This window comes from Brachyistius frenatus, unplaced genomic scaffold (assembly GCF_029030835.1).
Source record: "Brachyistius frenatus isolate BFR_SWC_R1_liver_20210118 unplaced genomic scaffold, ASM2903083v1 Contig_354, whole genome shotgun sequence".
Taxonomy (NCBI): Eukaryota; Metazoa; Chordata; class Actinopteri; family Embiotocidae; genus Brachyistius; species Brachyistius frenatus.
Window position 1 is genome coordinate 14,667 of NW_027210953.1, and position 14,123 is coordinate 28,789.

Sequence of the window (14,123 nt, forward strand, 5' to 3'; positions counted from 1 at the left end):
AGTATACCGCCATCTGCCGGACCGGAGGACTTATACACCACTATTTTGCCATATGCAACCAATACAAATTAAAATAATAATAAAAAAATTTAAATAAATTTGGAGATACTGGGCAGAGAGGGTATGACAAGTCTAATCTAAAACGAAGTGCAGTAAAAAGTACAAGATTTGAGAGATGTGTTAAATGGAAATACGCAAGTAAAGTACAAATACCTCCAATTTGTATTTAAATAAAGTAGTTAATATACTTCGTAACATCCCGCCACTTACAGTAGATAAGATAAACCAAGTTAAAAACACGTAATAAATATTCCCAAAACGTCGATTGCGCAAGTCCCCCCTTTTGAACTTCATGTTTCCTACGGTACCTGAATGCACCAAAAGCCTCCCGATGATTTGTAAACACGCTGAATGCGTGTAAACGCTACGTAAACTGCGTACGCCCGACCGGCCGTCAGCGCGCGGCCCGACGCAACGCGGTTTACGTAAACAACGTAAACAACGTAAAACAACGGCGCTGCGACGCTCCTCTGCTGCGCAGTGCGGGTGCGCGCGGGACGGTAGCTCGGTCGGCAGGGAGGACCCAGAAAAACATTATTGACGTTTTATTTCCAGGCGCGTTAAAATGCACGTTTCCCCACCGGAGCAGCAGGGAAAAGTTACCTAGCGGAAGATATGGGAAGGAGGACCCGCGGTGTTTCGTACGCTGAACGCCGACTTTTGCTCTTCAGGAGGGACTGAAGCTCCGCGGAGACCGGAGGAGAGAAGAGGCTAACTTGTTAGCTTCCCCTTTTTTATTATTGTGGCCCGCAACGAACCTCCCAGCTAGCAGCCGTCGCATGAACAGAAAGGAAAAATGGTGAGAGCTGCTTAATTCTGTCGTTTCAGCTATTTTAAGTCACATTTCTCACTTTAAAACAGTATATATATATATATATATATATATAATTTTTTTTTAGAAAGCTAGGTAGCTTTAGCATGTCGTAGCTACGAGGTTGTGACATCTGCACACTGTCGGTGGTGGAAGAAGAAGTATTAATACTAATAAATAATACTAAATAATACTGCGAAACAAATAAATACTGCAGCAGAAGTCCCGCTTTTAAATCCTCAAGTAAAAGTCTGTATCAGCAAAATAAAGTGTCCTGAGTAAAAGTACAAACTGTGCAGAACATCATTTTACTATTTTATATTTTGTTTTTAGGTTACATTAATGTGTATTTAAGTTATTACATATTACATAGTTATTATATATATATTTAAGGTTATGTTGGTTAGTTTCATCCACAGTAAAGCCTCATTCTTTAAGATCATCACACACACATATATATATATATATGTTTATATATCTTTAATAAAAAAGTAAACAAGCTCAGAAAAACAGACTTGTTTTCCAGCTGGTTTTTAAATAGTTCATTTAAATGAAGGAGGATGAATTTTCTGGACTTATAAGTGAACATTCAATCCGTCACGTACTCAGAAAAATTTTGAATTTAAGATTTGGAGATATGTTTTCTTTACTGGACTGGAAGAGGATTAAAACAACAACAACAAAAAGATTCTCAGGACAAACTGTACGGTATATGTCCCTCTTGAGATGTAGTGGGAGCGTAAGTTCATTTGTACTTGGGTTACTTTCCACCGCCGAGCATCATTTACAACATCGTTTTCATCCGACCTTTTGAAATCCCATCGAAAGCAGCAGCTCGTCTCTCGTGCAAGAGGAAGATACAATCCCACGGCTCCGTTGTGCAGCTCTTCGTTCCTTTCATACGGTGCGTTGAACTGTAGAAATGTTGGTTAAAGGGCACGCAGGAGCAGGTTCGCTGCGGTGATCTCTCCCCCTCCCCGAAGAAAGACGAAGGAGGTGCACAGACGAGATTCAGGATTAATGTGCATTTACCCGCTTCCATTTTACACCCCAGTGCACAGAGAGACTTTTAAGGGATTTCCAATCTCATTTTCCGTCTTCACACGACTCATAAACGGCCCTCTGAGTGTCTCCGCATTCAGTCAATACAGTCGGTGGTGTTTTCTGTTGTTTAATCTCGCACTGAATTAGCATTTCATCACATATTATATTTGACCTTAACTTTTAAAAGTTTCCAGCCAGAGACGGTTGTTTCATCATCGGATTGTCTTTAATACAGATCCTTAATATAAGCCACCCATTTCAACATCAATGCTGTTTCTGAGGCCTTTTGAAGGTTGCGTTCAATTCACTTTTTTTTTTTTTTAAACAGCCCTGTGCTGGAAAAAATATCCTGTTGAAACATCATGCAACTGCTGAAGCATGTTGTTAAACCAGTCGCTGCTCAGTATCGTAATCAGAGGATGTAAGTAGTTCCTCTATACATCTGTAAGGACCTTAAAACTGCACCAAAGATACTCGTAGATTCTCTTCTTGCAGGATTTAGCTGCCTGGAAATGAGTTCTGTTGGAGTTATACAGTTAAATCATTTTGTCTTCAGGTGCACCGTTGGCGCCGTTTTAAATTTGGACAGTTTGTGAAAATGGATTAAGAAGGATGTTTGTTATTACTTTATCAGATCTGTCCAGTTTAACTTGTCAACGTGACCGGCACTAAAGATGGCAATAACATTGTTGAGATTAGGTTGAATTCTTCCTCAGTTGGAGAATATGCAGCCGTAATCAGGAAGAGTGCATAATAATAATAATACTTTTAATGTGAAAGACAAGATCAAATTCCTGCTGGCGTGTTTTCAGCAACCATCTGATACAGGAAAACTCATTTATTTGTTTAATTCGTGCACAATCTTAATCCTGAGTCTAAAACAAAGCCGCAATTTAATTGCAATCCTGCAGGAGTGACGTGATGACGGGGAGCGGAGGGACTGTTGCATTTCAAAGCTACAGATTCCCTCAATGCATCGCTTTATAAACGGTTTAATTGGACCAAAAGCAGCTGTTATTTGTACCCTTGTGACTTTTATAAACGAGCACGTTGTTGTCTGCTTGTCTGCGTGCAGGTGTACCTGTTAAATCCTATAGAGAACCTGAGGAGCTACATCAACAACCGTCCACCGCTGGTCATCTTTATGATCAGCGTCAGCGCGGTGGCCATCGCCTTCCTGACCATCGGCTACTTCTTTAAGATCAAAGAGATCAAGTCTCCGGAGTTGACAGAGGTGAGGCGCTCAGTTCTCCGCAAGAGGTTCAACAATGTGGTCCGTGTCTCGCGTTCGCCCTCAAAATTTGAAACCGTGCTCCACTGACGCTGCGATCTACTCGGCATTTCTTTTAGCTTCACCCACTTCGGTCTGTAAAGGCTAAAAGCAGCTCGTCCTAATAGAACAGATGGAGAATCCAGGTTCGCTCGATAAACTCCGCGAGCTAAATACAACATCCGACCCCTTTTCTACCCGCCGCTGATGTAAACCGATGAGAGCAAAGGTTGCAACCGCACAGCATAAAACATCGAAAGTGCCGATAGAGAGCGCTTTGGGGAGGAAGGTCCCTTCATGGAAATATTTCTTTGCATGTAAACGTGATCTTGAAGCAAATGTAAATCAAATCGTCTGTCGGCGATGCCGTATATGGACGGCTAGACGGCACATACCTGAAATATCACAACGCAAGTTCTGTGCTTCGGGGAAGTTAAATATGACGACACCGAGGTAATGAATGTCTCCCTCTCAGGACTGGAACACCTTCCTGCTGCGCTTCAACGAGCTCGACTTTTGCGTGTCGGAGAACGAAACGATAAAGCACGGCCTGAACGAGTCGACCACGCCGGAGAGCATGGTGGTGACCAGCGGGCAGGCTCGCTCCAGCACCCAGGCCCCGCTGCTGCTGGAGGACTCGGGTCCCATCAACATCTCGGTGCCCATCACCCTCACGCTGGACCCCCAGCGCCCGTTCGGCGGGTACTCTCGCAACATCACCCACCTGTACGCCACCGTGCTCGGGCAGCAGGTCGGCCTGTCCGGTGGGTTTCTCCTTTCTTTTCATCTGCCCGTGTGCGTTCTACAGACATGTTTGCGTTCAGGTTGAAGTCGCGAACGCTTAATGGAAAATAGGTCCACGTGAAAGGAAACGTCACGCCGCCATCATCGCTGCAAGCGTGTGTAAAACACACCTTTAAACAGACTCCTGCATTACAGAGCTGATGAAAAGAAATCACACCTTTGCTGCCACGTGTGGCTTTACTATAATCATATTTTTATGGCAGATAGTGCATTTATAGTTAACCAAGTATTGACATGATAATAGTCCAAAAATTGCATTAAAATACACCTCCAGTCCGCAGGTTTTTAAACTCAGCGGGAGAGTCTGGTCTTCGAGACTCGAGAGATTCGACTCGTTAATGTCGCTGGAAGTGAAATAAAAGCGCAACAGACGGCCAAAATTGTATTTATTTAACGGTCAAACCCCAAACGGAGCCGTCTCTGAAGTTACTGTTGTCGTTTTCAGACAAAAAGATCTGAACCGAGAGCTAATTTGTTGTTTAGTTGTTGTGAATATTTGAAGGGAAATATCGTGGTATTATTTTAGAGCCGTGCCACAACATGCTAGAACCCCGACGGAGATGAAGTGCAGTAAAAAAAAAAAAAAAAAAAGGTAAAGAAAGGACACGGTATTGTTTTGACTCTCTACATCAGATAATAATCGGTTCTTATAGCGTCTGCTTGATGATCAGTGATCAGTGTTTCTGTGTGGCGGTGGGACTTCCTCCCTTTGATGGGTTTCAACTCGCCTCCCCGTGCGGTGACTTTTCCCTTCGCACACGGTCAAACAAACAGTGGCGGCGTTGTGTAACGTTAAGCCGCTCCGTCCCGCTGCCGGTCCCCCCCCCCCCCTTACCCCATCATCCCCCACCTTATAGGTTTCACAAGGGGCCGAGCGAACGGGGGGAGGAGGAGGGGGGGGGGGGGGACTCCAAAAGTGCCTCTGAACGCAGCGTCCGCATGCTTTATTTATGTTTGTGAACTTTCGCTTCAGTCTCGAGGGACGACGACGCACGCTCCACGAGCTCGTGTGTTTTTGCTGCTCCGGCTGTTGTTCTCCGAGCTGGCGATGCACAAAGCAAAACAAAAACAACGTAGAACGACGGAGGACGTTTCTGTAAAAGTAGTGCAAAGTTCTGCGAGATACGGTTTCATACTTTTTAATGCTACTTTTGAAGGAAAAACATTCAAAACCAGACAGAACTGGACTTTGGTGTATTTTTTGAGAGCTTTTCAACCACAAAAGATTATTATTTGAAATAAAACGGTTGCATTTGATATCTCCATCGGGAGTGGATAACGCTCTCTGATATTAATCCCGCTCATATTGCCTCTATCTGTGGCTGAAGTCCTGAATACCTGCTGTTTTTGTTTCACCACCTCTGACAGATGGTAAAATTTGATATGTATAAATGACTGTGCAATAACACAAAGACCGTCGGTTCCTGTCTTTGTGCCCTTGTTTGTCTTTTCTGGATTTCTAAAAGCGCCACAACGAGCAAAGTCAACAAGGAGATATGCAAATATTTTATCACGCTGAGCAAATAGCGTCAACGGGGCTCGACGTGTACGAGAGGGGAGTGGAGGGTTCCTCGGGAAGGGTCAGCTTGGAGATCGTGAAATCAAACATAAACTGTTTAAAAGACATTTAAACACATTAATGATTGTGTTGACAGCGTTTTCTGTATAAATGCTGTGTTTGACACGTGACTCGGTGACCGATTGTCCATTGTTGTCCGGTGATTTGGTTTGGTGATGACATCAGACGTGATGTGTTGGATGCTTTACAGTTTGCATTGTTCAATAACTAAAAAGAGGTTTTGTGTTTTTTTCAGGGTGATTGTGGGATATGTAGTTCAGAGGAATCTGCTACTCTCTTCGTCTTGACTTGCTGAATTTTTTTCTTTCAAATAAACAGTCAGATTTATTTAAACAGGCCTGAATGATTCTCTCTCTGAAAACAATCATTGGAAGCGGCATCAAGGCCCGTCACAGTTATTACATAATCACCGGGTCGCTGTTGTTTTGAATCGACCGCAGTCACTTTGCATACGAAAGAATCGTTCTCATTTATCTGAATAAAATTAACTGGATGAAACTGACACAAATGTCATTTAATTTTATTTTTTGACTTTTTTTTCTTTTTTCTGCCGCTCTTTTAATAATGTCATCTTTTTGAGCTCCTTTCTTCTTCTGCTGCAGTTAAATGTCTTTGACATTTTTTCTTTTCAGCCAAATGAAAAAAGAGCTCAACAACGTGTGTGTGTGTGTGTGTGTTTTTGTTGGATTTGCAGCAAAAAGGTGCGACAATTGAATCGTTAATCGCAATTATTTGTATGGAAATTAATAGTCCATTAAAATGTCATGATTGTGACAGACCTCAGAGGAACTTTGCTATTGTTTCAGACATTTAAAAATACAAAAAAAACAATAAAACTGCACCCTGCAGACGTATTGTTGCGCGCTCTTTGCGCCCCCTCGACGGCACGTCGAGCATGTAGGCATTTTTTTAAAGTGTCATTTTATCGAGCTTTCATATCAGTAGAAGTGTTTTTTTTTTTAGTTTTCTGTTTAAGAAAAAATAAATAAATCTCACCGCAAATTTTGAAGCTTCCATCTAATCTCATAACGATCTCTTGCTCTCTCTTTTGTATTTCCCCCACGTTTCCGTGCGTAGGCCGGGAAGCCCACGAAGAAATAAACATCACTTTCACGCTGCCCGTCTCCTGGAACTCGGACGAGTGCGTGCTGCACGGCCACTGCGAGCAGGTGGTGTTCAGCACTTGCATGACCATCACGGCGGCCAGCAATATCTTCCCGGTCACAGTGTGAGTTGGACCGCCTCCCCGACTCGTGGGAACGCGCTCGCATATCTGCCCGGATCTGACTCCATACGGACGACATGACACGCAGTTTTTTTTAATCTGGGTTTTTATATCTTCGTCTCAGTTACTGCAGCGCTCACAAATCCTCCTCGTGTGGCCAAAAATCTGTTTAAAAACAGTGAAATACGACATTGAAGTGAAATATTGACCCGAGCTGAAAGCGGACTAACAGTTTGCTCGGGAGAGATTTGGTCCCGAATGATTTCGATCCTTTTGAAGAGATTTACTACTTGTTGAAATGTCCTTCACATGATGAAGTGCTGTGTAGTTTCTCCCTAACAACAGAAAGCAGCTCAACATTCAGGCCTCTTTTATAAAACTTGTAACCGTCAACTCGAATGTTGGCAGCAGATTTGACTAGTTTCATGAAGGGTGGTGTTACAAAATGAAGCTTGGCTATGGAACAAAATATATCTCTGTTATCGGCGAGTCGGTTACACCCTCTTAAGATCCCAAGCGGGGCGAATTTTTCCTCCCTTTAGCTTTCACCTTAATAGCTGTGAATCTTTAGTTCTTTGAAAGAGCTGCATGCGGTTGACAGCGTTGGGTTTCACAGATGATTGACGCTCCCGCACGCTGTTTGTTTTGATTAGTGAAATCTGTCAAAAAGAGCAGGAGGAAAAAATCGCATCGCATCATCGCTTGTTGTGAATGTGGCGAAAGGCGCCTCGAGGAGCCTTCAGAGATGAGCAGCAGCTCCTTTCTGAAACTATAAATAGTTAAAGCCGCTGCTGCAGCCGAGACGGAGAGATCTAAACTCCGTCGGACTCATTCAGCTTCATCCGATGTTAGAGGGGAATTCTTTGTGATATTAGACGATATTTGTCAATACTTGAAGACAATGTCACTTAAATTAGAAGATTGATGATCTTCGATCCTACTTTGGAGCCCCCTGGTGGCCTGAAGTTAATCTGGAAGATATAAACCCTGTTATATAAATAATAATGCTGAATGTTCACTTCGTGTATTGATTGTTTTCGTTGTAAAATATTCAGCCCTAGCTTTGGGAAATTTGCTTTCCAGCTTCATCCCGTCTCCACTGATCTATTATTCAAAATGTCCAATAATTCATAATTGGCATTATGAAACGAAAAGCAAACGAATGCAGTGCCAGTGAACCAATTAACTCAACAACTTCTTGATATTTTCTGCCTCAACCAACAATCTGTGAACGATTCCACGACGCCGGTCAACAGAAAAGCGTTTGTTTTGTTGTGCAGGCAGCCGCCGCACTGCGTGCCGGAGACGTACACCAACGCCACCTCCTGGTACAAAGTGTTCACCACGGTCCGCGACTCGGACGCCAAGTACAGCCAGGACTACAACCCCTTCTGGTGTTACAAAGGAGCCATCGGCAAGGTGTACCACGCACTCAACCCAAAGCTGACCGTCATCGTTCCGGATGTGAGTCAAAAGCGCTGCTCGGGAGTTCCTGCTCGGGTTATCTGGTGTTCCAGAAGCAGCTGAGTCACGAGATCGTACTGTAAATATCTCTGCAGTGCTTCTGTTCAAAGCGTTTTAAGCCTTTCTGCGTCATCCGCCGGTCTGGCAACAACACCGAGGCTCAGAAACAAAAGTCTTGTCAGATAAAACAACAGCCGGTAAACTTTGGTGAACGACGGAGACGCGCTGGTTTAAAAAAAACAACAACAAAAAAACCGTTGCGGGCAAAAAGATGCACCTCCTTTTGCCTCTTCATTTCAACTTTTGCCCTCCATTTCACCAAAAAAACCCAGAATCCAGACTTTGGTTTGTCCTACAAAAGTTTTAAAATAAATAATGCACATAATAATTAAGCAGCACGAGAAGGTGTCGGAGAACACGTGGCTTTAAGGTGAACATCAAAGGACCACGGCGTCATATATTAGATGATAACTAGTTTAGTACCTCATTTAAATCTCATTCTATTTGAGTTTTAATGGTGCGATCACGAAGTTCTGAGACTGAGCCTATAAATAAAAAAAAAAAAAAAAAAGAGTAAATGTTTAAATTCAGCTGTCGTCCCTTTCAAAGTCGTCAGCGTTTCCAGCGCTCCCCGCTACGCCTGAACGCTCCCCGCTGGTCCCGTTCTGTCGGCGCATCGCGCACCATCGCATGTTCAGACGCTGGATCTCACCTCACCGTGTCAAAACTCGGGACTCTTCAGCTGGAACTTCATCTCGGGGAACAGGAAGTAGTCGCAGGGAGCCAGATACGAGCAGCAGGGGTGGCGGGGAACTGTTGTCGTGTCGGGGAAACCAAATTGCCGTCGCGCCACGGGTCTTGTGACGTTCGTGGCCCTTCTCGAAACACCTCTGGAGGTCCACTGCTTCCTCGCCGGAGGCTTTTCTGGATTATTTCAGGGGTTTCAAATTTGCTACTTTCTTAAGTTTGACCCGATATTTGAATCTCGTAACCGTTTGATCGCACGTGATGATTTACTTCACATTGTAAAACTGCACCGGTAGCAGCTGGCTGCGATTAATAAAGTCACACTTGCAGTATATTCTTGACAGTTTGTGTATCGAGTCAGTAAAAATCTAGCACGTATGTCCTTTTCGTTTGTAATAAGACCTGCAGCTTCTCTGTCATATGAAACTCTTGTGCTGTTTTTTTTTTTTTTTTTTTTTTCCTCTCACCAGGACGACCGTTCCCTCATCAACCTCCACCTGATGCACACTAGCTACTTCCTGTTTGTCATGGTCATCACTATGTTCTGCTACGCAGTCATAAAGGGGCGACCGGGCAAAGTACGACAAACCAACCCCGACTTCTGCCCCGAGAAGGTACAACAGACACCAGCAGTGCTTTATGACCTCAACAGGTAGCTGCAGTGACGCGCCGGTCGGACCAGTGATCGGTCAAAGACACAATCCAATCACACTGCTGCTTCTTCTGCCAACTGTCCACCACACTTCACATCCAAACGCAATGATCGGATCAAATTAACTCCTTCGTGTAAAAAACAAAACAAATTAAAAACCAGAAGACATATTAATACTCCTCCGTGGCGGTCGAACCGCTGTCAGCACGATGTGACTCATCGCCACCGCAGTCGGGCCAAAATGGATGGTTAGGAGCGCTCTGCGCTGGAGCTGCAGGGGAAATTATACCGGGGTTTTTTTAGTTTGTTTTTTTTAGTGAAGGTGGAGATTTCTTCATCTGAGAGCTCAGCTCAGCTCAGCTCCCCTTTTTTCAATTCCTCCCTGCTGGATTTAAAACTCCTTGTTTTTGTTGCGATGATTACTCCAGCTGCTGCTTCACAAGAAAAGCCCGTGTTGGTTGAAAGATTACATTATACAGGACCTGTCAATCAAACAGACACCCCCCCCCCCCCAAAAAAAAAAAAAAACTGAACTTTTTGAGGCTTATTTTCTAATAAATGAAGAAATTATTTTCCAACCGCCAGAAAACTAATAAGAAGGAGAGGCTTTAGCTAAAAAAAACACCAGAATAACTCGTGGAAAAAATGTATTGACTTTGTATTTGATGAGAGAAGTTGAATGGGAGTCTATGGAGCCGGAGGCTTTTTGGAACCGACCTCTAGTGGCCGTCGGTAGTATTGCAGCTTAAGGTGCTTCTGCATCGGCCTCATTTTTCCGACCTGGAAGCTACAAACACTTTTATATACAAATCCATGGTTTCGGCACACAACATAGACGATATGGTGGTCAATCCTGATTGGTTAAAGGCTGCTCCAATACATTCAAAGTTGCTTAGAAGTCAGCACCCTCTAGTGATCGAATCAAGAATGACACTTTGGCAGACATTAACAATTTCTTTAAAAAAAAAAAAAATCTGATCAAACTTCTTTTTTTTGTCATCTTTAATTTGTATGATTTCACTGCTTCTGGCTCTATCATAAATTTTTCTGGTGTTATGATTCAAAGATTTTAAGATTTTCAGCTGCACTAAATTTGCATTTCCTGTGTTTGCAGGTGGCGTTGTCAGAGGGTTAAAAAGACATCGGAGAGCTATGCCAGAACGTACCTGTAACACGGACAAACTCAAAGAAGCAGAAGAAATTTAAAATAAATAAATAAATAAACATACCAGTTGCCTAGTGACCCCTGGAAAAACAATAAGGGACACAAAAGCTCTGTGAATGCATTACTCTTGCAATGTTGGGTTTCTCCAACCAAAGATATACAAGTGCCTGTATCTGTGGTGTAAATATTTGTAGGAACTCTGATATTCTGTGCAAAAACCTTCTTCCTGTTTTTTTTAATTTTTTTTATTTGTTTTATTTTCTGAATTATCCTTTTTGCCTGAAGTCCCCTTTGTGCCATGTCCGAAACATGCAGTATGCAAAACCATGCAGAAGGCCACGTCCGAGAAACTACGCAGACATTTTTTTTTAATTTTTTTTGTACTAAGCAGCCATGTCATGTCGTATTAAGAAAAGATGAAGTCACTTTAGGGCATTTCATTTCTGTAAATGTTTAGATATATCAACTCCAGCTGTAAAAACAAGGTGTTTTTAGTTTGTTTGTTTTTCTTCCTCTCCCACGATGACAAAGCATGACGTTCAGGCGCACTTGAAATACGTTCAGGTGGACTGAAATATACGTAAAATAGTTTTTAGATGCTTGTGGTCACATTATACGATTAAACCCTCCGTATGCACTCGTTCTTTGCAGCTTAAACAGGAAAGAAACCAAGTAGCACTTTTTTTTTTCTTCTTCCGCACCAAAACTCAGATCAGAATTTGGACGTTTTAGAGTCTTTCAATCGAGTATTTAGCAGATTGCACTGCGCACATTTATCACGCGAGCTGCCGTAAACTTAAGGAGTCGCTGCGTTTTGACGGCAGTTAAATAAGTTACAGAACGAACTTCCTGCGTTTTATTTTTTTCCACCTCGAGAACGTCGTCTTTCTGCTTTTTGTTTTGTTTTCCTTCACCGTTCACCTGCCTCTCGTCTTTTATTCGCTTTTTTGTTGTTGTTGTTTTCTTTGCACCTGGATGAAACAGAACATTATCTTGCCTTACCTTCACGGTGGACTTGCTTGCTTTTTTTTTTGAGGGGGGGGGTCCTTTTTTTTGTTTTCCCTCTCGTTCCCACATTAACCCGCCGCTCACCTTCTTCCGCAGCCGAACGTCTTCGTCTCTTCCGGTGTGACGAGCCCGTGGTTGGAAATCTTAACTTTTGCTCTTTAAAAAAAATAAATTAATAATAATAAGTTCTTATATTTTAGGAGGCTTTTGAGTTACTTCAGCTTTTACTTTTGAAGCAAACTGACATCAGATGCACGTGTTCAAGTGTTTGCATAGTTAGTGCACCTTCAGATTTCTTGCACATTTTGCTCCTGCGAAGATATTCCTTTTTCTTTTTTTTGGTCCAAGATCACGTAAACTGTCCGATGTTAAACCAACTAGTCGGCCTCCATGTAAGAATAAATATAATTATACACTAGCATATGATTATATTTATGTAATTATTATATTTATAATTAAAAACTACAATTGTTTTGGTTATTTTGTAGGACAAGAAAATGTATAAAAAAAAAAACTCACTTTGTGTGTGAATGCGCATGAGAGAGTTTTGGGGGGGAAATGTTCAGATGAAGAAAAGCGGCTGCAGACTGATGCTCTCAACTCTTGATTTTTAAAATATAAAAAAAAAAGTTTAATTCCACCTGAAAAGATTCTCTGACTTTGACAATCATTCATTCTAAATGTACAGCACAGCATATTAAATTCCCAATAAAATTAAATTGCATTGCTGTAATTCGATTGGATGATCAGTTGTCTAAAAGCCCCAAAAACAAAAACTACAGAATAAAAAAAACAAACAGTCTGCGTCCGCTTCTATTGTTAATGTACGATATCTATTTTTTTCTTTTAAATAGCAATTACTGATATATTTTACTGACCTCTGCTATATTTTTTGTTCCATAATTGATGTACCTGTTGAATGTACTTTTTTATAAGCAGCATAATCTAAATCTGAGATGCAAGAATTCCAAGTGATTTTAAAACCAAGATGTAGGTCTTTATTTTTTTTTTCTGTTTGAAAAGCTTTACTTGAATTGTGTTTTCGTTTCGAGTGGTATTCATACATTACAAGGTTTTTATCTTTTTTTTTTCTGTGACAAAAATGAATCTCTCGTCATCGTTATTGTATCGAACACCACGTTATTATCGTTTGACTTTTTGTACGTGTATGTTGAGTGGAAGGTGACGGGTTTCGGTCCTCGTGGTTGTAATACCTTGTTTATTTGTTGTTTTGTTTATTTTTTTTCCCACACTGAACGATGCTGGTACAAGTCTTCCTAATTGTGATGTGTATCATATTTGTGCATAGATCTCTTGCTTTTACTCTCATCATCATCTCCCACTATCAAGATATTTTCTTTGGAAGATCTGGCAGCTGTTGTCGGTGTGAATGAAGCGCGCCATGTCGTTGCCAAACTCTCCTTACTGTCATCATTAACCCGCGTTTACCTGCTTCTCATCCCCTCGTTGTGTGTGTGTGTGTGGGGGGGAGGGAGGGGAGGGGGGGGATTCATCTTTTGCATCTCTTTAATTGCAAAATGCCTTAACGTTGTCCAGTTTCAGCGATCGTTACGTCACATATCACGTATTGTAAAACACGCCGGTCTAAAGTAACGTCGATTATTCGTCGGCGAGACGCTCCGACCGCTCGTTCAGTGTACATCTAGAGGACTGGGTTTCAAAAAAAAAAAAATCTAAATAAAAAGGAGCGAGACGCTTGCTGTTGTAGTTTTACTCCGCTATATCACAACGCTCCCGTCATACTTCCCGTCGTGTCAGCAGCGCTTACAGGCGAGTATTAAGCCAACTCTGTGCCTTCTGCACTGTCGAGCTGCATCCTCCTCCCTGTACATACAGTAGATAGGACCGTAGGTTTTAATGTGGTTATAGGACGTCATTCAGAAACCCCCCACCACCACCACCACCACCACCCTATGTTTTTTTGTTTTTCCCCTCTCCAGTGGAACTGCTGTAAATTAATTCAAGTTTCAATAAACTGTCTAAAGTTCGACGCCTCTTTGTTCACCCCTACTTTAGATTTGTTTGATTTTTTTTTTCCATCGTTAACAAATTGTACGAGAAGACTAAAACCAAACCAAGTGTTGGTCTGTAGGTCTCAGCCCATTTAAAACAAAAATATGTAGGTTCGTTTTAGAAAAAGTGCTGAGCAAACATTCCTCGTCGTTTATTTTTAAGCTGGATATTAACAGTCTGTGGCTCGACTCAAAATATATCTAATTAAAACGGTGTGCTTGATTAATCTGTTCCAAGTTTAATTGCGACTAAACCGAAGG

General features: G+C 42.1%; 1 protein-coding gene across 2 annotated transcripts; it reads left to right on the forward strand.

Moving 5' to 3' along the window:
- The first annotated feature begins 547 nt into the window (after positions 1-547).
- tmem248 (transmembrane protein 248) lies at positions 548-13,573 on the forward strand. 2 transcript variants are annotated; one of them, XM_069723977.1, is made up of 7 exons: positions 548-859; positions 2,991-3,149; positions 3,661-3,949; positions 6,646-6,796; positions 8,074-8,257; positions 9,475-9,656; positions 10,771-13,573. In XM_069723977.1, exons 1-7 carry the CDS (start codon positions 857-859, stop codon positions 10,826-10,828), a joined length of 1,026 nt encoding a protein of 341 aa, XP_069580078.1. In that variant the 5' UTR covers positions 548-856; the 3' UTR covers positions 10,829-13,573. The 2 variants fall into 2 exon arrangements, with proteins under 2 accessions (XP_069580078.1, XP_069580079.1); XM_069723978.1 differs by having other exon boundaries at positions 9,475-9,618.
- The last annotated feature ends 550 nt before the right edge of the window (positions 13,574-14,123 follow it).

Coding starts and splice junctions, on each gene's coding strand:
- tmem248 (XM_069723977.1), top strand. Junction 3,950..6,645: donor GCAGCAGGTCGGCCTGTCCG/GTGGGTTTCTCC, acceptor TTCCGTGCGTAG/GCCGGGAAGCCCACGAAGAA. Junction 9,657..10,770: donor GTGCTTTATGACCTCAACAG/GTAGCTGCAGTG, acceptor CTGTGTTTGCAG/GTGGCGTTGTCAGAGGGTTA.